The sequence below is a fragment of the Mixophyes fleayi genome, chromosome 2 (assembly GCF_038048845.1).
Source record: "Mixophyes fleayi isolate aMixFle1 chromosome 2, aMixFle1.hap1, whole genome shotgun sequence".
Classification (NCBI taxonomy): Eukaryota; Metazoa; Chordata; class Amphibia; order Anura; family Limnodynastidae; genus Mixophyes; species Mixophyes fleayi.
Window position 1 is genome coordinate 154,961,944 of NC_134403.1, and position 25,134 is coordinate 154,987,077.

Below are 25,134 nucleotides of genomic sequence, written 5' to 3' on the forward strand. Positions count from 1 at the left end.
AGCTATCAAGCAACCCAGAAAAAAACAATTAATTTCTTTACATTTGTAATGATTAATGTATTTTAAAACAATAAAGGCTGCTTAATTGTAACACTCTTTTTGTGTGTTTCTAAATCCACAAACACATTAATTCTGATGACTGAAAAACATTATCTTACATAATAAAGCTACCTGTGTTCTTTGTTGTTGGTACTGTTCCAAGGAGGTAAACTTTTAACTCACTGGAAGCATTTAAAGCTTTAGTTAAAAGTAAGTCTACAACACAACGAGGCCCCAAAACAACTGTGGTGTAGAACAAAATATACAGTACTTGAAAATACAAAACAAAATACAACAATGCAACCATAACATTGTCACTGCTGTAATAGTTCTCAAATTAACCTGTTGGGAAATATAGAATTTTAGTTTATTAAATAAGTCCACCAAGATCTATGCATTTAATTTTGGGTGGAGATCAGTGAGTACCTCCCATGGATGCTTTTTATAATAAATTACTGACATTAGCAGAAAACTACATTTTTAGTTTTAAATAGAGTTGTTCTTTAATTGCTTACTTAGTAGTGAACATGTAATTAAAATATATTGGAAAAACTGCATGATACATATTTTCATATGTTATATATATATAATATTTTATGCTGTATTCATGTAAAGCAATATTTAAGAAAATCTCTTTCCATTAAGGCTAAGTCAGTGAAAGTAAACAGGGGGCCCTGGAGCCTTTACCTGTGGCCCCCAGTTCCTTCCTGCTTTAGTATCAGATTTGCTTCTTATAGCTTGTAACATTTGTTTAAAATGTCTGCTGACATGTTATTACAGATAAATGTCTCATTCTTTGATTAAATGTATTGTTCTAACTTATAACTTGGATTAAATGTAATGTGCAGCTCTATTGATGGTTAGAGGGCCGCACCATGTGACCCCCAAAGTGTATCAGTTTTCCCATCACTGGCCTAAGTGCGGCAAATTATTGTACAGGGAGACAAATACATTTTCCTGCACAGGTATAGTTAACATAGAGTCCTATGTTCGATCCAGGTGTAGGTAAAGAAACAATGGCATGTCATAGATGTTCTCTTGTTCATTAAAGTGAAATATATTGGAATTCTTTATTATAGAGAGAACAGACAATGTTGCACTGTTGTAGTTATATCTTGTTCTTTAACGAAAAGCTATGTTATTGCTCTAATTGGTGAGCACTGTGAGCCAAATGATGCAATTAAGGCTGCTCCATCTGTATGCTAAATAACTATTCTCCATGCTTTTCTTAGAATTGGCTGTACAGGTATATCCACGTAATCTTTGTAATGCTATTTACGTAAACCTGTGGATTAATACATATTAAACATTACTTGGTACACTAGAGGTCAAGTTAACTAAGTAAGGCTTGTGGCTGGATGTTCCATTTCCATGGTCAACTGTAGAGCACTTATTAACTCCAGGGACACTACTGACTAGAGCAATAGGAGATGACACAGATAACCAGACTAAGATCTGGACACTTTCAGAGCTGAAATAGGCATGTGTCTGCCTACTGATTACATGTAAACTGTTTTTTTCATTAGAAGTGTGTGTAGGGCTTAAGGCAACTAAGAGAGTGCTCTGCACATGTGCGCACCAGAAAGCAATGTAATTAGAAGCTGAAAATTGACAGCCCAGACACATGAAGCACATACAGCCTCTCTCTCACCACACTCCTCTGAGCTGTTTAATCACAAAGTGGGAGTTAAACAAGCAGTCAAACAGCAGTAATTTGGAGAAATTGCTTTAATTGTGGGAGTGGGCATTGATCAAACATAACTTTACACATGCAGCAACAAAGATTTCTTAAACTGATGATTTATTACACAAACTTCAAGTAATAAAACAACAAAATAATGTGCAAATATCAATAAAGTTGTACAAGCTGTACTTCAGTTTGTTTCAGTACCCATATATCCTTTTAATGCCCATATATCCTGTTTATGCAATTGGGCATATAAAACACTGTTCTTACGCTAACCGCAAACAACGAGTTTCAGCCACTCTGAAAGAGTAATGTATTTTTGGCATCATGTGACTCTTATATAAACCATTTTACTCAAATACTAAGTAATTAAAATATACATATATATATATATATATATATATATATATATATATATATATATATATATAAAATGTATATACAGTATATCCAATAAATTTCACATTGAAGTAACCATTCCTTAAATTTACATCATCTTAATCAGTGTTTATCTTTTTAAACGTGCATTTACCTTTAATTCACTGGGTGAATGGTGGTCAGTATCAAATCTAATGCATTGTTATCATCATCATCATTTATTTATATAGTGCCACTAATTCTGCAGCGCTGTACAGAGAACTCACTCACATCAGTCCTCGCCCCAATGGAGCTTACAGTTTAAATTCCCTAACATACACATACAGACAGAGAGAGACTAAGGTCGAATTAATAACATCCAATTAATCTACCAGTATGTTTTTGGAGTGTGGGAGGAAACCGGAGCACCCCGAGGAAACCCACGCAAACACGGGGAGAACATATAAACTCCTCACAGATAAGGCCATGGTCGGGAATCGAACTGATGACCTCCCAGTGCTGTGAGGCAGAAGTTCTAACCACTAAGCCACCATGCTGCCCATTGTCAAGGGATCATACTGTTCTTATATACTTTTTTCTGTACCCTGTCTGTCAAAAAAAATTCTAATGGTACTTTTATGTCACATGTTCTAATTTTCAATGGGTGGGTAGTACAAACATATATTTTTGAACAGGTGCAGGTAAGTAAATAAATAAATATTGCTTCAATAGAATTAGTAGCAATTAACTAATTGTTTCAGAAATGTTTTCTTTTCTGTGCATGCATCCAAAATCTATTTCGTTTTCGTGGTATTCTGAAAATGTATACGATGTTTGCATTTACAGTTACCAATAGGGAGTTCAAATAACCAATTTCAGAAGTGGTGAAGGTGAAAGTTTCACTATGTATCAAACAATGCTTGACAGATCTGTTACATTTTTATGACATATGTGGACTTCCATGTTTGCAATCTAGGTGAAAATAATTGCAGTTTCCAAAGTATATTAATGATCGTCTTGACGGCCAGACTCTGGATACAATGTGATAAGAGTATCTGTGAGTATAAATGTTGTTCTAGATGGATGTTTTACTTGCATGTGTAAGAAAATTTCTGGGATACCATTTTCATTAAAAGTTATATCATGATGTTTTGCTGTTATTTTGTTCATTTGCGACAGTGCAGAGTGTCTTAAAACTTCAGAATATGATTGTGAATAAATGGTGGTTGAAACAATTGATGTTGTAAAATATCATTGGTGGAGATAGGTTTCCTAAATAATGGGATAGCATAGGTATCATAATGTAGAGTAAAAAAATCCTACATGAATTCTATGAAACTTTTATGGAAAGGATATTATTATACACAGTATACATTTCAATTCCAGTGTATAAAAGAAAATATATTTTTCCATTTAGTGCACTAAACTCCTAACGTCCTAAACTCTAGTAATACTTTATATTCAATGTACCATAATGGATCATATTTTATATATTGATGACGAGAATGACTTTTATTCTAGTGACGATAATAGGATTTGATGAAATTTTCCTTTAACTAAATGTAATCTGCAAAACACTAACATTTCTGTAGCAATAAAAAACATAAATAACAATACAACTGCTAAGCTTTTATTCCATATTCTCTTTCTCATGGTGAATATTTTATTGAATATATGTACTAATGGGAATCCATAAGAATTGCTATTTACAATATCTGGCCAATGACGTATCTCTGTGGAGCTTGTATGTTCTCCACTTGTTCGTGGGTTTCCTCTGGGTGCTCCAATTTCCTCCCACACCTCAAATTCATACTGACAGGTTCATTGGTTCCTGATTAAATTAACCCAATACATAGATAGATAGATAGATAGATAGATAGATAGATAGATAGATAGATAGATAGATAGATAGATAGACAGACAGATAGATAGATAGATAGAGATAGAGAGAGAGAAAGCTCAATTCAGGCAGCGACTGATGCGAATCCTGTAGCTATTATATAAATAGCTGAAATAAGATGTGCTCTCTAAATAAAGTATAAAATTGTATGATTAGACTGTACCTTATAAAACAGTTTCTATTGCCTACTGCACTATTTATGTCAAATAGACTTTATTTGAACTGGTCATATACTGCATTACAAAGGTAATTTATTCCACATTTGTATAAATGATAATAATAATAATAATAATAATAATAATAATAATAATAATAATAATAATAATAATAAGTAATTCATGTTTTTAAGTAGAGCAAAAGTAAAAGCTGTAGCAACAACTGCAATTCTGTAATGTAACATTTCTTTAGAGAATAAAAAAGCAAAGTTAACTTTTATGCAAAGTTTAGCTATACAAAACATATACAGTATATGTGGCATAAATAAACCAGTATGGTCAATAAACTCCTGTAATAACGTCACTTAAGCAAACTAAAGGTTTAATTGTTAAGTATGATATATTGCTAGTTGGCTAAAAGGTGTTCTAGTTTGCAAAGAAAATGTAAATTGACCCATAACTGTACAGTTTTGAGCACTTTCAGAAAACACTTCATAACTCCACTAAAACTCTCCTGATACTATCACTGATTTTTCCTGTGCACAAGTGAGCTAAATTGTCTATCTATGGCATTACAAGGAATACACCCACAGTCTATTGAAGCACCCTTGTAAAACCTGTGCCACAAGTCGGTGAATACTCCAGAAAATGTGTTTAGTACAAACAGTAAACAGCATATCAAAGTCAAACCTATTTCCACTATAGGACCATCTCTATACGTATTTAAACTAGTCTGTTTTCTACTAAAATAGCCTATTGGTTAGACTAATATATATCTTAAATTAATCACGAGGGAGGGGACATTGTAACTTTACGACCTGTGTGTTTCAGGGTTTTTGTTGGTGGGTCTACAACTCTGCTTTTCTGTAGAATTGGAACTGAATGGTGAAAAAGGCATCCCCTTATAAACATATGGATGAGAACTTGAACAAGTCAAGTCCATTATATCACTATGTGTCTTTCCAAAATGCATGTAACGCCCCTGTAAATGTGTCGTCTTTGTCTCTTATATAAATAACCTCATCCCACAAAATCAAATCTCATTTTTACATGTTGGTGCAAAAGTATATGCACTCATGAACCTAATCTGCACTTAGCATGGAATTCCCCCAGTTCTGATCTACTTCTCCCATTGGATGGTGCAAACTTTTACACCACTATCTGTCACGGACTTACCTGATCCCCGCCGCTCCGTCCAGCCGCACTTCCGCATTCAGGACCATGTGACCGCACCCGGAGGCGGTCACATGACCTCAACCCTAGAGGCGGGGATTTTGAATCCCCTTCAGTATAAAAACCTCACTCTGACACTCGCTGAGGGTCAGAGCAACACTTACCTGTTCCTGGCTCCTGCTCTTCGTGGGTTGCAGTGTCTTCCTGTTTCCAGTATCTCCTGTGTGCTGATCTCTGCCTGTTTGACTTCCCTGGCTCTCCAATCCCTGTGTACCGACCCGGCTTGCTGACCATTCTCCTATTCTTGTGACCCGTGTACCGAACCTGGCTTGTTGACTCCGAGTTGCCTTCTGATTCTGCCTGACTCCATTCCTGTGTACCGAACCGGCTTGTTGACTCCGCTACCACCGCTTCACTCCGCTGTACTACATCTTGAGGCGAACCTGGGGACCGCGACCTGCGACTCCTGGCAGCGAAGCCCACCCCGCCTTGCGGCGGTTCTTGGTGAACACCGGGGAGATCGTTAGACTCCGCACCTCAGGTAAGCCAGCGCTAATCAAGATTAGTAATATAGTATCCAGAATCTGTTACAGTTTGCTCTGACCATGGATACCACAGCTAAAGATCTGTTGGAGCATTTAGTAGGAAGGATGGATAAGCAAGAAGCTAACCAAGAGCAACTCTTAAAATTCCTCAATAGTCTATCCACTCGCTTGGATGTTGTCCAGAACACCCTAGTGGCTGGTGGATCACCTGGGCCGGCAGTGGCCCCTGTACCTCAGGCAGCAGCAGCAGCTTCTTCCTCGCAGCTACGGTTACCTAACCCACCTAAGTTCGATGGAGACCCTAAAAATTGCAGAGGATTTTTAAATCAATGCTCCATACAATTCGAGCTTCTACCTGGGAACTTCCCCTCCGGAAAAACGAAAGTGGCCTATGTGATTTCGTTATTGTCCGGTCAAGCTTTAGCATGGGCTTCCCCCTTATGGGAGAGGGACGACCCCATTCTACATAACTTCAACCTCTTCCTGTCCACCTTCAAGAAAATATTTGATGAGCCAGGAAGGGTGTCCAATGCCGCTTCCGGCTTACTACGTCTCCGCCAGGGAAACCAGTCTGTGGGGCAGTATGCGGTCCACTTCAGAACCATGGCCTCTGAACTTCGCTGGAACGATGAGGCTCTAGTAGCTACATTCTGGCAGGGCCTTTCAGACCGAATCAAAGACGAGTTGGTATCCCAGGAACTCCCTACGTCTTTGGACGACATTATCTCCCTCTGTGTCAAAGTTGATTTGCGTTTCAAGGAACGTAATTCCGAGAAGGAACAGTCGCGGCGTAGCATGATTCGCTTGGCCCCCAACTTCCAAACCCCTGTTCTTCCCCCTGAAGAGCCCATGCAACTTGGGAGGACCCGCCTATCAGCCGAAGAGAGGGAGAGGAGATTTCGGAACAAGTTGTGTTTATATTGTGGAGAGAGTGGCCATCTTCTGAGTTCTTGTCCCAAACGCTCGGGACACGACAGGGCCTAACGAGTTCTGGAGCTGTGTCGTTGGGCCTCTTTTCTCAGTGTCAGTCAGTTCCCAATAGTAATGATTGCCTGTCTATTCCCATTTCCCTTCAGTTAGGACAAAAGACCTTCCCGCAGTCGGCTCTTCTAGATTCCGGAGCCGCAGGAAATTTCATTTCTGCCACAGTAGTTAAACAATTCGCTATTCCCACACAAGCCTTGGAACAACCCATCTCTCTGATGGCCATTGATGGGGGAAGAATCCCTGAGGGGTCCATCCTGGTACGCACTATTCCTCTTCTACTTCAGATAGGAGCACTTCATCGGGAGAAGATTTCTTTTCTAGTAATACAGAGATCTACCAACCCAGTCATCCTAGGACTTCCTTGGCTTCGTGTCCACTCTCCCACCTTGGACTGGAAATCTGGTCACATATTGTCCTGGGGACAGTCCTGCTTCTCTCGCTGCCTACAGAGAGTGGTTCCCCCGAATAGTCCCAGACGTACCCAAAAATTTCCTGTGACTCTCCTGCCTGAGCCATACCAAACCTTCTCTGATGTTTTTTGTCAACAAGAGGCCACTAGACTTCCCCCTCACCTTAATCTGGGACTGTGGCATTGATCTGATACCTGGTAAACCCATTCCCAGGGGCCGTGTTTACCCCCTTTCCCTCCCGGAATCTAAGGCTATGGAGGAGTACATCCAAGAAAATCTAAACAGGGGCTTCATCCGCAAGTCTGCCTCCCCAGCTGGGGCTGGCTTCTTCTTCGTAAAAAAGAAAGATGGGGGCCTCCGCCCTTGCATTGATTACAGAGGCCTGAATGCCATTACCGTTAAAAATCGGTATCCACTGCCACTGATTTCTGAATTATTTGACCGGATCAAGGGTGCCACCATCTTTTCTAAACTTGACCTCAGAGGAGCGTATAACCTTATACGCATTAAGGAGGGGGATGAATGGAAGACGGCGTTTAACACCCGAGACGGCCACTTTGAATATCTGGTCATGCCTTTTGGGCTATGCAATGCCCCAGCCATATTTCAGAGCTTTATGAATGAGCTGTTTCAAGACCTCTTGTACCAATCTGTAGTCATCTACTTGGACGACATTCTCATCTTTTCTCAAGATCTAGCATCTCATCGTACTCATGTATTGGAGGTCCTCTCTCGCATCCGAAAAAATCAGTTATTTTGCAAATTGGAGAAATGCACCTTCGAGCAGAGACAAATTCCCTTCCTGGGATATATTATTTCGGGCACCGGTCTACAGATGGATCCCACAAAATTGAAAGCCATACTTGACTGGCCCCAACCTTCGGGCCTTAAAGCCACTCAACGCTTCCTAGGATTCTCCAACTATTATCGTCAATTTATCAAGGGGTACTCCTCTCTCGTGGCTCCCATCACAGCATTGACCCGCAAATCTGCTGATGCTGGTATTTGGTCTTCTGAGGCTATCCAAGCCTTTATATTATTAAAGTCTCTCTTTTCATCTGCACCCATTCTTCAACAGCCAGATTGTTCTCGTCCCTTTGTCCTGGACGTGGATGCCTCTTCTGTTGGCACAGGAGCTGTACTATCACAGCGAGGTCCTTCTGGAAAACTTCATCCCTGCGGATTCTTTTCCCGTCGCTTTTTACCTGCTGAGAGGAATTATGGGATTGGCGACAAAGAGCTCCTGGCCATCAAATTGGCTCTCTCCGAATGGAGACATTTACTAGAAGGAGCGCAATTCCCATAAGAATTTGCTTTACTTACGCACTGCTCGATGTCTAAACCCTCGACAAGCAAGGTGGTCCTTATTCTTCTCACGCTTTGATTTCAACATCACTTTTCACTCAGGATCTAAGAACACGAAGGCAGACGCCTTATCTCGCTCTTTTGATCCAGCTGACATGGAATCCTCGGAAGATAAGAAATTCATTGTAAATCCATGTCAAGTATTGGCAGCTACACACCTGAAAAAGGGTTGTCCTCCAGGCAAAACATTCATCTTGCCACATCTACGCACCCGGCTCCTTCACTGGGCTCATCACTCACTCTTCTCTGGGCATGCCGGCATTCGCAAGACCTGGGACTTATTGTCCCGAAGCTACTGGTGGCCTTCCTTGCTGGAGGATGTGAAGAGATTTGTTGCTGCTTGTTCCAAATGTGCTCAACACAAGACCTCTAGGAAGAAGCCTTATGGATGCTTGCTCCCATTACCCATTCCTGATTACCCTTGGTCACAGATCTCCATGGATTTTATCACGGACCTTCCCCCTTCCAAATCCTGTACTGTAGTGCTTGTGGTCACGGATCGCTTCTCTAAAACAGCCCACTTTATTGCTCTCAAAGGCCTTCCTTCTTCCTCCTCCTTAGCCGATATTTTTATTAAAGAAATATTTCGCCTCCATGGCTGTCCTCAACATATTGTCTCCGATAGGGGATCACAATTCATATCAAAATTTTGGCGGTCTTTTTGCAATAAATCCGGGATTAAGCTTGACTTCTCTTCCGCATATCATCCCCAGTCCAATGGGGCTACTGAGAGAACCAACCAAGAATTAGAGAAGTTTCTAAGAATATTTATCTCTAGTAACCCAAGACAACTGGGTGGACCTTCTCCCTTGGGCCGAGTTCGCCCATAACAACCATTTTCATGAGGCCATCTCTAACTCCCCCTTTTTTGTTCTGTATGGCTGCCATCCTAGACTACCCACCTTCTCTCAAGTCTCATCTTCTGAAGTTCCAGCAGTGGACTCTCTGGTTCGTAACTTCTCTGATATTTGGGAACAAACCAAGACAAACTTAAAACAAGCAACTACTCGTTCCAAAAAATTCTACGATAAAAGGAGAAGAATGACTCCAAGTTTTGCAGTTGGTGACAGGGTATGGCTATCCACCCAGAATATTCGTTTAAAGGTTCCCAGTAAAAAATTTGCTCCCAAGTTTATTGGCCCATTTGCTATATCAGAGATTATTAATCCCGTAGCCTTTAGATTGAGTCTGCCTCCCTCCTTACGCATACCCAATGTCTTCCATGTCTCCTTGTTAAAACCGATGGTAACCAACAGATTCTCCACCTCATCCAGAACTCCTCCTCCTGCTGTGGATCGGGATCAAGTTGAATACGAGATTAAAACTATCCTAGATTCTCGTAAAGTTCAAGGTGCCATACAGTTCTTGGTGGATTGGAAGGGTTACGGCCCTGAGGAGCGCTCATGGGTAAGAGCCATTGACCTACATGCTCCCCGTCTACTTAAATCCAGCCGCACTTCCGCATTCAGGACATGTGACCGCACCCGGAGGCGGTCACATGACCTCAACCCTAGAGGCGGGGATTTTGAATCCCCTTAAGTATAAAAACCTCACTCTGACACTCGCTGAGGGTCAGAGCAACACTTACCTGTTCCTGGCTCCTGCTCTTCGTGGATTGCAGTGTCTTCCTGTTTCCAGTGTCTCCTGTGTGCTGATCTCTGCCTGTTTGACTTCCCTGGCTCTCCAATCCCTGTGTACCGACCCGGCTTGCTGACCATTCTCCTATTCTTGTGACCCGTGTACCGAACCTGGCTTGTTGACTCCGAGTTGCCTTCTGATTCTGCCTGACTCCATTCCTGTGTACCGAACCGGCTTGTTGACTCCGCTACCACCGCTTCACTCCGCTGTACTACATCTTGAGGCGAACCTGGGGACCGCGACCTGCGACTCCTGGCAGCGAAGCCCACCCCGCCTTGCGGCGGTTCTTGGTGAACACCGGGGAGATCGTTAGACTCCGCACCTCAGGTAAGCCAGCGCTAATCAAGATTAGTAATATAGTATCCAGAATCTGTTACACTATCTTGGCTTTCATATCAATGTGCTTATCCATATAAACATGTGCATGTGACATCACAACACAGCCTTTGCACTGCAGCATTGCACATTTCACCCTATTAGTTTTCTCCTAATGTGTGTTAGGTTTCAGACAGTTTTACCAGATTCTGATGTGTCGAGACTTGGTGTGATGTAGTCCATATGAACGTCTTGGTTAATAAAAAGTTAAAATAACACCCAAATAATATTTTTCTATATTTCATAACATATAAGAAAAATCTAGAACATATTTTTATCTCGATAGCCAGAATTTCTGCGTAAAAGTATTGTATAGCCACCTCCCTTCAGCATAGGGTTTGCCATGGATGTGAAACTGACCTGCCCACTAAAAATGTCCAGAGTACTTTTTTTATAATTCAAACAGGTTTGATCTTACGCTATGAGAATAAATGCATTACCACTACTGAGCACTAAAAGTTGTGCATCCTCTCTATTTTGAAACAGAGATGCCAGTGACCCGGGGAAAAAAAGAAAACCAAACAAATTAAAAACACTGTTTTTTTGACATTGGTTTGCATCTGTGCTGCAATTAAAGCCCACATTTATAAAACCTTCCACACATAGTTGTGATATACATTACTAGCACACAACAGCCTAATCTTGCAGAGATAAACCCTCCATATTTTAGATGCAGGATTTAATTATCTCCATTAGGAGCTGGTCCTGCTCTGATAGCAGGACCAGTTAAAATGTAGATCCAAGTTAAATATCCCCTGTCCCCTGTGACCAGGTGAAGCAGGACTGTATAAAAAGGCTCTTCTACTACACCCACTGCCAATCTTGATAATCAGGCCACTGTAGGTCAACTAAATGCTTTTAAGTATATAAAGACAGGGCCCACAAAATATGGGCCCTGCTTCAAGGTACTTATTTCTTAGCAAGTCATAGCCTTAATCAAAACTGTTCTTCAACTAGCTGATCTGCAGGACCAGTATATTGCACTGTTTACAGAGTGACATCTAGGGTTTTTTGTTTTGTAATTGCAATTATTCCACCACATTGCAGTTTAGTAAAGAGGTCCCATTGTAAAGTTTAGTGAACAGCGTTGTGAAATAGCGGTATAATGACTCCTTAGTAAGAGAACACCAGTGTTGGGATATAATTTGCTAATAAGACTGCCAACACCTTCCCTTATCTTTTCAGGGTGACTTACATTCAGTATGTAGCATATAGAAGCACTGATGGATAAGTTAAATTTAATTTTTTATCAAAACACATATTTCCATTACTTAGGACAAAAGGTATTCACATAAATTTCTCCTACCTTTTGTTTGATAATCATTTCATTGATTTCTTCCACATCTCCTACTGTTACGATTTGAGCCTTTATCACACGATCCAATAGAGTAAGCCAATCTTTTAGCTCTGAGCAAGTCTTGCTGAATTCGGCCAGTGCCGGCACCTCTAAGAGAAGTGAAGATGGCATATCTTCTGTGCTCGTTCCTGTTGTTACAAGGGTCTGAGTCACCACTGAGACTGTTTGAGCAGGGCCTGTAACATAATATGTCACCATATAGTTTAGCGTTGATAATAGACTAATAACACAAAGCTTTGTTTCTTGCAGCTCATAGAAAATGTTCCCCATTCTAGCTAATATGCACAACAACACTTATTGTTCCGGAACAAATATTGAGACAATGCTTCTATTTCATGAAATTATTTACAAACATTTTATTACAGGGTTAAAACAAATGAAAATGTCACAACAGTATACAAAATTGTTTAGAATGTAGATTTGTATCATGTGTTAATTTTATGTCTATGTACAATCTGTTATTCAAAAATAACATTTTTATTTTGAATTGAGATTTCTTTCCATCACGATTAGACTTTTGTCTGTGCTCACCATGGTAGCATATCTTTAAAATATCAGTATCACTAGACAACTAATGTTTTTAGCATGAGCAGACTAGCAAATGTTTAATCTGCTCCACATCTACAATATTACATTACCAGTTTTCCATGATGATTCACTTCAACTCTTTTTGCAATCAGGTTACCATAGCTATGAATTAGATATCCACTTAAAGACACATTGGCTTGCTTTAATAAAGGAAGTTGCACCCGCCAGACATTCAGCAATTAAAAGCATGTATTGAGTGTTCTAACTGAATTCCTGGCTCATCAAAACATTCAACTTTTAAAAGGGATGCTGAAAACCTAAGCAAGATATTTCAATTAAAAAAAAAAGTTAATGTTGCACGTACAAAATTAGTGTTGAAGGCTTTACTCTATCAAAGGGTCAGCTCAACACCTATAACGGGAAAATGCAAATCTGTAGTGTTAATTAACCCCAGGGTAATATTTTCAAGGTTGCCTATGATATACAAATTTTGGCCTTGTAATTTGACAAGAAAGACAATTAAGTAGAAAAAATATTGTGTCAAAGCTCGGTGTCTAATTTAATTTGATCTGAAAAAAAAACCACTGAAATTCTAGTCTAAATATTTTTTGTTTAACTGAAGCTCTGGTTCAGGCACAAATACGTTGGTACATAATATTTTATAATAAACAGCGCTGTAGAGGCCCAAATAACCAATCATAACAAACATTATATCATGTAGAAAGACTGTTAACCTCATTTGTAGCCCTACTACTTTCAAAAGGCAGACATAACAGCCAAAAAAAGACCTTGGCAAAGCCACATCGCTCATCCCAAAATCTCCATACATGCCAGTTGTTCCAAAATTCCACTCAGATCTCCTACTTGCTCCAAAATGGCCCCATATGCCTTCAGACCCCCATTTGCCAGAATAAGCACCTATATGCACTCAGACCCCCTCAAGCTCTCAGACCCCACATGTAATCCAAAACTCCAAATTCCACTTGGAGCTTCTCACATGCCCCAATATGTCGCTCAGATATTCTTACATGTTCATGCTCCCACATGCCCCTCAAACCTCCCCTCAGACATTCCCACATACAACTCACATGACCATCAGACCACTCCACATGCCCAGTAGATGCTTCTCACATCTCCCCCACATGCCTCTTACTTTTACAGCTACTTCTAATAGCTACTGCTATCCCTCCTGCACACTGCACTCCCTCATCTGGTGTGCTCTGTGCTTTCCCTGCAACTTGCAGAGGTCACATGGCACAGAAGTTGACATCTCCTGCTCAGTTTTATTCTCTGCTTTATAACAAAGCAGAGAATGAGTCACGTTGAGGCTGGGGCCGCAGGTGAAGGCTAGCAAGGCCAGTAATGGCCCAGGGGTGGCCTGTTGCACCTTATTTGTTAAAATGACCGTAAGATTGATGGGAAAGGTAATAGGAATTTAGTAAAACACATAATTGGTGTCTGTATATTTACGCAAAATTATATGCATTCAAAACCATATTTACAACTATAGATTCAGAGACCAACCAAATCATCAGAGCACAATTTATTTCTAAGGTTTAATTTACTAGAATAATATTTTACTTTGCCTTTCAAGCCCCCTTCTGATTTTAACTCACCTTTCATTTTTGATCGATTTGCCAGCCTGTTGACAAAAGCATTTATAAGTCTGTGAAGTAGCCTCTAGGCCAATCTGTACTGTCTAAATCCATATAAGACCAGCTTATGTAGTAGTAGTTAAATAGTTATAGTCAAACTTGTTGATTATGCAATATTGCTGCTATAGTGACATTTCGAGACTCCTGTTTCAAGCCTGGCTGCAGGTACATTGTATATTGTTTATGTCTATTTTTGCAATGCAGCAATTGAAAAAGGTAATAATGCTATGCTAGAGGAATGCAGGTTATATGCATAACTACATTTCTGCACAATATCTGCATAAGGCAACTAAATCCCTAAAACAAATATTCCCATTGAAGGATTGAGCAAGTGAAATTGAAAAGTTGCCAAAAATAAGGTAATTTGGTTTCAGTTCTATAACAAAAGTATTTGTGTCCTCCGCTGCTTGTATTTGTTTTGTCGTGCTCAACTATTTACCGAACTTTATTATTAGACCAAATATGGTTTTACAATGGAAATATAAATCATCTATTAACACAAATTAAACATTATAAATCAAATAACCCTCAAATACCTTGATTTGAAAACTAGAAAGTCAGGGTGTTATATGCTCTACTTTTTACCTCTCAAAGTGAATAATTAACTTATAGAGTACATCCCTACAATCTGTTTGCTCATACGGCATATAATTAGCAGAACTGTTTCCACCAGATGGACCATGAATAACTCATTAATAATAAATATTTTGTTCTGTTGATGAGCAAAATAATGTCCATATATATGAAACTAAACTGAGACAATATAAGGGGAATCTATTCTTTAAATTCAAGTGTGTACAATTGATAAACAGGTCAAAGTTTATGTGACTTTTTTCAATAGCTAATTTTACAGGGGAATATGGCCTTTGGATTTGCTGAAATATGAAACATTCATTAGAGTCTTATGGATTAGTGAGTAGTGCCAATATCTGCTTTATACTTTACATGGTGTCAATTATACAGAATTGGAAGTTATACAATCAACTTATAGGTTCACAGCAGGTGCTTGAATGGGTGGGGTTATCCTGGCAGGTAAAAATAGAGAAAAATCCCCCAGCACACTGCTGTGAACTAGTAAAAGAGCTGTTTTTCAGCTTGTACATAAAAATAAAGAATTCCCAAATACACACATTTTCAAATGCATAAAAAGTCATACACCCCGCCACAGTGCTTCTGCTAGTAGGGTGGTCCTAACACCAAGCAATGAAAATTAGGACCACGCTTTCAAGCACCTGCTGTGAACCTATAAATTGATCGAGCAACTTCTATTTCTGTATTGTTGTTTAAGAGTCATGTTGATATCAGTAGCTGATGGGAAGTGCAGGTCCTCTATCGCCATTTGTAGGCTCCTAGGGTAACTATTGACAAGTTAGCTCTCAATTTAAAAACACATGAATGTATGACCCAATATAGGGACTCTCATTGTTTAGAGATAGGACCACCCTATTAGCAGAGGTGCCTTGATGGGCCAGGTGGCTTATCATGCATTTGCAAATGTGTTCAACAGAGAATTCTGCATCTTTATGTACAAGAAGAAGCACAGCTCTTTTTCTAGTTAACAGCAGTGTGTTTTGTGATTTTCTCTACTGTGTCAAATATGTCAGTAGTTTCAAGCCAGTCAGTTATTTCCCCACAAAACATATGGGTTTTGTCATGTGACTAGAAACTGTAAGTAGAGGCATGCAAATGAACAAGTTTCATCTCTTCTGCTTTTGTAATACTACCACAGAATCAACCAACACTCAACTGAAGTTAAAATTTAGTTTTGAATAGTGTTCTTAAAGACCTTTACTTCTGGTTCCAGTTTTACATTGTCCCCAAATCACAAGCCTAAAGCAAGATAGCCAATATAGGCTACATCTAATCACAAGCCTAAAGCAAGATAGCCAGTATAGGCTACATCTAGTAATCACAAGAATACTCAGATTATTTCACAGATATTCTTATAATTCCTTTACAGAAAAAAACCAATGGGGGTACCCCTGAGCCAAAGCTTTTTGTTTACAATCTATCCCTGTTTAGAGGAATCTGTACAAAAAAGGTACTGTAAACTGTGACAAGTTTCTGTTATTTCCAAGTATAGTTTAAAAATAAAAATAAAAATCTGATTTGCATACCGTCTTACACATTAAAATGCAAAAGGAAGAAAATAAATAAGACTATGGGAAATTTTAACACTCCTTAGTCACTATGTTTAAATAACCATCACATTTGGAGGAAGTATTTCTCCTCAGAATGTGATTTACTATTTGACTATTAGATATTTTAACCCATTATTTATTTACAAAAAACCCCTATGCTGGTCAGAGGGTTGTTGCCTTGCATGAACTGTGTAAAGGGTTCGTAATAAGGTACTCTAGAGAGGTTAAGAGGGTGATTGAGGAATTTTATAAGCTTCCTGAAGAGTTGGGTTTTCAAAAAATGCTTGAATGTTTGAAGACTAGAGGAAAGTCTTGTTGTGTGAGGGAGGGAATTCTACAAAGTAGGTGCAGTCAAAAAAAGTCATTTAACATTTTGAGACAAGTGTGGAGATGTATATTAGTGCAGTTTTGTTGATGGACTTGTATCTTAATAGAAATATTTTATATGGGATCCGGTAAAAATTAGTCAACCAATGTAGAGACTGAGAGCAGATCAGCAGTGGAAGAACGATTTGCAAGGAAAATCAATCTATTCACTGCATGCAAAATATATTGTAGGAGTGACAATCTGATTCGGGGAAGACTGATAAGGATGGTATTGAAATAGTCAATGTGGAAGAGGATTAGTGCATGAATTAAAATTTATTGTGTGAGATATGTGCATATTCTTGAAATATTTGTTAGATGTACATTATGTAACAGGATATAGATATAGACTGAATGTGGTGGAAAAAGATAGTTCTGAGTTAAGGATAACACCTGGGCAACGAGATTGTGGGGTAGGAATTATTGTTATATTGTCAGATGAAATAGAAATGTCAGGTAGGTAAATTCTGTTGGGAATATAATTAGCACTGTTTTGACAGATTGAGTATGAGGTCGTGAAAGACATGGTGAGAGATCACGAGAGGATAGATACATTTGGGTATCATCCACATAGATATGATACTGAAATCCAAAAGAGCTTATTCATTTTCCAAGAGAAGTGGTGTAAAGAAGAGCACAGGACCTAAGACTGAGCCTTCTGGTATGGTACTCAAACTGATAAAGGAAGTGAAGAGATGGTTGATCTAGAGAAATTAACACTGAAAGAGTGATTAGAGATGTAGGATGAGAACCAGGCTAAGACACTGGCTTCAAGACCTAGGAATTGTAGCTTTTATATGAGAAGAGAGTAGTCAACAGTGTCATATGTAGCAGAGAGGTCCAGGACAATTATAGGCCAATAATGACAGTAATTTGTAAGAGAATTTGGGTCAGAATTAATTTTTTTTACAATAGGAGTAATCACTGCATGCTTGAATAATGACAGAAAGATTTCAGTAGTGAGATAGAGATAACAGATTTCAGTTAAGGTTGGAATGAGCACAGGATATATAGATCTACTGATTTGTGAGGGTATAGGATGAAGAGGACAGAGAGTAGAGTAGAAAGATAATAAGATAGTAGATATTTTATACATATTTTCTTTTAGGGGGATTAAATGATTAGAGGGTGCCAGGAAGGAATTGAGGTGGTTATTTGTTGAGGAAGAAGATACATTTTCAAGCCAGATCTAATTATTCTTCTCTTTTGAATAAAGAAGCAAGATTTTGGGCACTGATAGTAGTTGGAGGGCTTGGGGTGGGATACGTGATCAGAGATTTAAAGGTGTTGGGTATTTGGGGTTAGAAGCCTGAGCAGAGATGATAGATTAGAAGTATGTTTGACTGGCAGTAGAGATGAGCGCACTCGGATTTCTGAAATCCGAGCCCACCCAAACGTTGCGGATCCGAGCCGGATCCGAGACAGATCCGGGTATTCCCGCCAATTGCAAAACTGAAACCGAGGCTCTGAGTCATAATCCCGCTGTCGGATCTCGCGATACTCGGATCCTATAAATTCCCCGCTAGTCGCCACCATCTTCACTCGGGCATTGATCGATCAGGGTAGAGGGAGGGTGTGTTAGGTGGTCCTCTGTCCTGCTATATCTCGTGCTGTTCAGTTCTGTGCTGTGCTGTGCTCTGTGTTCTGCTCAGTCCAGTGGTGCTGTGTCCTGTGCTCTGTCCTTCTGAGTTCAGTGGTGCTGCTGGGTTCTGTGCTGTGTCCTGTTCAGTCCAGTGGTGCTGTGTCCTGTGCTCTGTCCTTCTGAGTTCAGTGGTGCTGCTGGGTCCTGTGCTGTGTCCTGTTCAGTCCAGTGGTGCTGTGTCCTGTGCTCTGTCCTTCTAAGGGCATTGTTATTTCCCCATTATTCCCAAATTATAAAAAAATTCAAAAAAAGTTATAAAAAAAATTACTAAAAATGTAATTATAAAAAAAAAAAAAAAAATATCACAAAACAATCCTGCAGTATAAGTCCATTGGTACTGCTATATTACAAAGTTCACTGATTCAGCAGTATAAGTCTAGTGGTACTGCTATATTACAAAGTTCACTGATTTTGCAGTATAAGTCCATTGGTACTGCAATATTACAAAGTTCACTCATTCTGCAGTATAAGTCCAGTGGTACTGCAATATTACAAAGTTCACTCATTCTGCAGTATAAGTCCATTGTTGTTACTGCCATATTACAAATTTCACTGATTCTGCAGTATAAGTCCAGTGGTACTGCTGTATAACTCCAGTCCAGTGGTACTCTCCTGTGCCGCATATAATTTTTAAAGGCTTTGCCGAGTGTGTGTGGCTTCAGGGTACACTCTCTTGTGCTACATATAATGCAGAACAAAAATTTGGAGGATAAAGTAGGGAAAATTCAAGACCCACTTCCTCCTAATGCTGAAGCTGCTGCTACTAGTCATGACATAGACGATGAAATGCCATCAACGTCGTCTGGCAAGCCCGATGCCCAATCTCCTAGTACAGGGCATGTAAAATCCAAAAAGCCCAAGTTCAGTAAAAGTAGCAAAAAGAGAAACTTAAAATCATCTCAGGAGAAACGTAAAGTTGCCAATATGCCATTTACGACACGCAGTGGCAAGGAACGAATTAGGCCCTGGCCAGTGTTCATGACTAGTGGTTCAGCTTCACCCAAGGAACTAAGCCCTCCTCCCCCCCCCTACAAAAAATTTAAGAGAGTTATGCTGTCAGCAACAACACAGCAAACAACTCTGCCTTCTAAAGAGGAATTATCACAAATCCCCAAGGCGAGTCCAAGGGTGTTGGTGGTTGCGAAGCCTGACCTTCCCATCACTGTACGGGAAGAGGTGGCTCCTTCCACCATTTGCAGCACGCCCTCTGCATATGCTGGAAGGATCACCCACAGTCCAGTTACAGATTTGGCTAATGAAGGTGTGAATGTTGTACACCGGGAGGAGGATATTGATGTAGCTGGCGCTGAGGAGGATGTTGATGATTATGATGCAGACAGATATCAAATTGCCTTTCTCAATTTCTATTAATATTCTAGATTATATAACGGCTGAATAGTTTTCTATTTTGCTCCTAGTGGAGAGGGGATCTGATGCAGACAGATACCAAACTGCCTTTGTCCATTTCTTTGTATATTTGAATTTCTAGTTCTACAGTCTATGCAGGCTGCTTTTTTTATATTCAACTACAAGTGTAGGGCGGAGGGGGGGTGTGTGGGGGGGGGGGGGCATAGATAGCCACCAAAGTAACGTGGTCCATTTAATTTCACTTTCTAGCTCCACAGTCTGTGCAGCCTGCTTTTTTTATCTTCAAAGTATTTACAAGCCTTGCAATCTAAATTAACAAGAGGTAGTGACGTGCTAGAACTCCACCCTCTATATGCCGCAGAGGATGGAGAAGCATCAAAAGGCCATTCAAGCCTACACAGCCACCTACGACATAGGAAAAGGAGTGGGGATGCGCCTGAGTCAAGCGCACTGGAGAATGATTTCCGTGTTGTGCAAGGTTCTGCAGCCATTTGAACTTGCCACACGAGAAGTCAGTTCCGACACTGCCAGCTTGAGTCAGGTGATTCCCCTGATCAGGCTTTTGCAGAAGCAACTGGAGAAAGTGAGGGAGGAGCTGGCACACCATTGCGATTCCACCAAGAATGTAGCTCTTGTGGATGAAGCCCTTCGTACGCTTTGCCAGGATCCGAGGGTGGTCAGTCTTTTAAAGTCAGAGGAATACATTCTGGCCACCATTCTCGATCCTCGGTTTAAAGCGTATGTTGTGTCTCTGTTTCCGGCGGACACAAGTGTACAGCGGTGCAAAGACCTGCTGGTCAGGAGATTGTCCTCTGAAGAGGACCGTGACATGCCACCAGCTCCACCTTCATTTTCATCACTGTTTGTGCAGTTCCAAAAAAGAGGAACTGCCATTTCTATTGCTACCTTCTTTCTTTCTGTATTTTCTGTGTCCTGTGGTCTGTTCTGCTAAGGGCATTGTTATTTCCAAGTTATCCAAAAGTTCTAAAAAAACAAATTTAAATTTCTAAAAAAAATTATAAAAAATTAATTTAAAAAAAAATAAGAAAAAAATTTCCAAAAATAATTGGAAAAAAATATTACAAATTTTTTAAAAATCTAGCTTGTACTGCTATTTAAAAGTCTAACTATGATCATTCACTGTTGCTGTACCCAAAAATAATAGGTACTGCTATTAAAGTACAGTCCAGTGGTACTCTCCTGTGCCGCAGATAATTTGTAAAAGCTTTGCCGAGTGTGTGTAGTTATGTATCACAGGTTTTAAGAAGAGGCACAACACTGACAACCTGTTAGAGAAACTGAGGGAAATAATCTCTCTGTGGCTCACCCCACTTAGACTCTCCTGGGGATTCGAATAACTGCCATTTCTATTACTACGTTAATTGTTTGTGCAGTCACAAAAAAGAGGAACTGCGCCCTTAACTGCTATGTTGGTTTTAGACGTCCATCCGGTGTCCGACATCTGTGCACTGGAATTCAGACCAGTTGAGGGTTTTATTATTATATTGTGGCCCCGGTACCAAATTGGGTACCGGGGCCACTCCACTATGCAGTCCAGATACTTGTTTGGTGGAATTCAGACCAGTTGAGGGATTTTTTATTATATTGTGGGGACCACTCCACTACGCAGTCCAGATACTTTTTGGTGGAATTCAGACCAGTTGAGGGATTTTTTATTATATTGTGGGGACCACTCCACTACGCAGTCCAGATACTTGTTTGGTGGAATTCAGAACAATTGGTTGTTTTTTATTATATTGTGGGGACCACTCCACTGCGTAGTCCAGATACTTTTTTGGTGGAATTCAGACCAGTTGAGTGTTTTTTTATTAAATTGTGGGGACCACTCCACTACGCAGTCCAGATACTTTTTTGGTGGAATTCAGACCAGTTGAGGTTTTTTTTTATTATATTGTGGGGACCACTCCACTACGCAGTTCAGATACTTTTTTGATGGAATTCAGACCAGTTGAGGTTTTTTTTTATTATATTGTGGGGACCACTCCACTACGCAGTCCAGATACTTTTTTGGTGGAATTCAGACCAGTTGAGGGATTTTTTATTATATTGTGGGGACCACTCCACTACACAGTCCAGATACTTTTTTGGTGGACTTGAGACCAGTTGAGGGTGATATATTGTGTCCCCGGTACCAAATTGGGTACCGGGACCACTCCACTATGCAGTCCAGAAAGCTACCTCGGTGAAACGTTTTGGACTAAAAACAATATTGTGAGGTGTGAGGGTGTTCAGAATAGACTGGAAATTAGTGGAAATGATTGTTATTGAATGTTATTGAGGTTAATAATAGCGTAGGAGTGAAAATAAGCCCAAAAACTTGATTTTGGATCTTTTTATGCTTTTTTCAAAATAAATCCGAATCCAAAACCTTAAATCCGAGCCAAAACCTTTCGACAGGTGTTTTGCGAAAACAAATCCGAACCCAAAACATCGCGAAAATCCGAACCCAAAACACGAGACACCAAAAGTGGCCGGTGCACATCCCTAATTGGCAGTATCATTGACATCACTCATCCTATCTTCCACTTTAGGTGATAATGCAGCTTAAAAATAGGTTGTTCACCTGTCAATAACCTTGAGACAGGCTGAATGAATACAGGTTATTAATATTGACATGCGTCTCCTTTCCTGTATATATACTTACATTTTTGTATTCTTTGCTGAAGTAGGATATTGTAAAACACAGTTACAAAACATTGACAGTTGGTTATGGTTTACTACATATTTGCTATCAATATCTGTAACATCTATGTTTATGTGCTTCAATAAAAATATTTTTTTAAAAATAGGTTGCTCTTTTGTCAATATCTCAACTGACTCTGTTCCTTACCATCTTATCATTTTCTCTCTGTTAACTCATGCTCACATGAGTTCTCCCTGATTTATGGTTGCTTATAGCTTCCCTGTCCAATCTATTTTATAATATAGATTTTGGGTTTGAAACACATGAGGCAAAGTGACTTGTTCCATATCACAGAAAATGGCATTGGGGTAAAACAAGTGTCTCTGTGTCACTGTTTGAATTAGTGGCGTTATATAAATAGAAGATGATGATGATGATTTTTTTTTATCATCGACTCTCTTATGCCAGATATCAAAAGCATTTGACATGCAGTTGTTAACTATCATTTTTACTTGCTTTGGAGGTTACTGTATTGACATCAGTGCATTTAACTTGCATCAAATGCATTGAACCGAGCAGAGACCATTTAGAAAAAACATTTATTCAATGCAATACACAAGTACAAATGTGAGTGGGTACTCTGACAATGGAAGCAATAAATTCCATTGTCCGACCCATTTACATGCATTGTACTTGCATTAAAAATGCTAGTAAATCCATGTAATTTAATGCCAGTGAGTATGAAGCCCTTATCTCTGCACTAGAATGAGCTTCGTCATCACTGGTCCCTGTCAAAAAAACACAAGATTGTAAAATTGATGAGTAACTATCACATACTCTATTATCACTTTCTCACTAATTAATTTTTTAGTCATTTTTAAATTAAGTGTTTTAATTTTAGTATCTGACTCCACCATGTGTCCGCGCAACTGTATTTTAAGACATTTATAATAAAGCATGTTCTTATGGTAAATATCAGCATCTTGTAACTGTATGTTAATCTACAAACAATCTTCTACAATTGCAAAGTGACTATACTCTGACTAAATACATAACCCAGAAAGGGCTGGCTGTCTTGGATTGTTATTACAAGGCTCAGTCCCCTTGGGCTTTAAGTGTTGCAGCAATGAGTGAGCAAACAAAGTCTAATGGGGCTGGATTAGCTATTTCTGTATTGGTATTTTATCAATGAGAGGAAAACTGGTTCAATGATAGTACTAGCAGATACAGTGTTTACAATAAATTTCAGTAATTAGGTTTTGCTACACACATTCAAAAGAATATATTAATTTAGGATCCAATTGCCACTTTGAATTACATTATTATTTTTCCACGCAAATGTAGTTTTCATGTTAATTTGATTTTAAAATCTACAATTTGCTATTGAAATCCATCTCTATAACTAGATAGATTATATACAGATATATGTGTTTTTCAAAAGCTGTGGATGGATGTTCCTCAGGGGAAGTCTCTAGACCGATTCCAGCCACACACTAGACAGTTAACTTGCTATGGATATGAAAAAACACTGCTACTCTCTGAAATTTTGGTACCCAGCTACCTCAGAGCCTGATGCCACAATAACACAGTCGCTTTCTGTAGTTCTGTGGCAATTCCTTTACAGATTCCATGGGAACAGCTTTCTTCACCATACTTGTAGTCTCCATATAGCTCTCAGTAGCTCCCTTCACCATACATGCTGTCTCTGTGTACCTCTCAGCAGCTCCCTTCACCATACCTGCTATCTCTGTGTACCTCTCAGCAGCTCCCTTCACCACACATGCTGTCTGTGTACCTCTCACCAGCTCCCTCCACCATACATTGTAAGGATTCTTACCTGTCCGCGATCCAGCACTGTCAGCCGCACTTCCAGGTTCGTGGCGAGGAGGTCACGTGTCTCCTCGTCGGAGATCGTTATGTGATCTCGTGGCAGGGAATTTGGAATAAAAAGGAGGATCTGACATTGTACCTGTGTCCGATCAACATGTTAGTCTCGTTCTGACTCTGTGCTAGTTTTTTCCAGTGTATCTGCTGCAGCTGCTTGTCCTGTGTAGCAGACCTGGCTTCCTTGCTAGTTGTTCCCTTGGATTCTCCTGTGTGCTGACTGCCATCTGACCTATGTATCGAATTCGGCTTGTGACCTGACTACTCTATTGGATTCTCATGTGTGCTGTCTGCCATCTGACCTGTGTATCGAACTCGGCTTGTGACCTGACTACTCTATTGGATTCTCCTGTGTGCTGTCTGCCATCTGACCTGTGTATCGAACTCGACTTGTGTCCAGTTTCCTCCTGTGGGGCCCCAGCCATCTCCAGTATCTCTGCACAGCACGCCTCAAGGTACCATCAGATATATATATTGCTGTTGCCAATTATCATCTATCCCTCGCACGTCTAGGGGCCAACCCAAGGGCCGTGACCTGCAGTCCGTTTGCAGCCAAATCCATCCCACCTTGCGGTGGTTCTTGGTGAAGACCGGGGGGCTGTTAGACTCCGCGCCTTCCTAAGCCTGTGTAAATCTAGACTGAGTGTACCCCTGAGCGTAACATACATGCTGTCTGTGTACCTCTCAGCAGCTGCCTCCACCACACATGCTGTCTGTGTACCTCTCAGCAGCTCCCTCCACCACACATGCTGTCTGTGTACCTCTCAGCAGCTCCCTCCACCACACATGCTGTCTGTGCACCTCTCAGCAACTCCCTCCACCACACATGCTGTCTGTGCACCTCTCAGAAGCTCCCTCCACCACACATGCTGTCTGAGTACCTCTCAGCAGCACCCTCCACCATACATGCTGTCTGTG

General features: G+C 40.1%; 1 protein-coding gene across 9 annotated transcripts in view; it reads right to left on the reverse strand.

Annotated features, from left to right (window-relative positions):
* The window catches only part of DMD (dystrophin), a 1,967,742-nt gene that overhangs the window by 622,197 nt on the left and 1,320,411 nt on the right, over window positions 1–25,134 (reverse strand). For all 9 annotated transcript variants that reach the window (XM_075200299.1, XM_075200300.1, XM_075200296.1 and 6 more), the window contains one exon: window positions 11,938–12,164. In XM_075200299.1, the coding sequence (XP_075056400.1) occupies window positions 11,938–12,164 (227 nt within the window). The remainder of the gene's footprint in view (window positions 1–11,937; window positions 12,165–25,134) is intronic.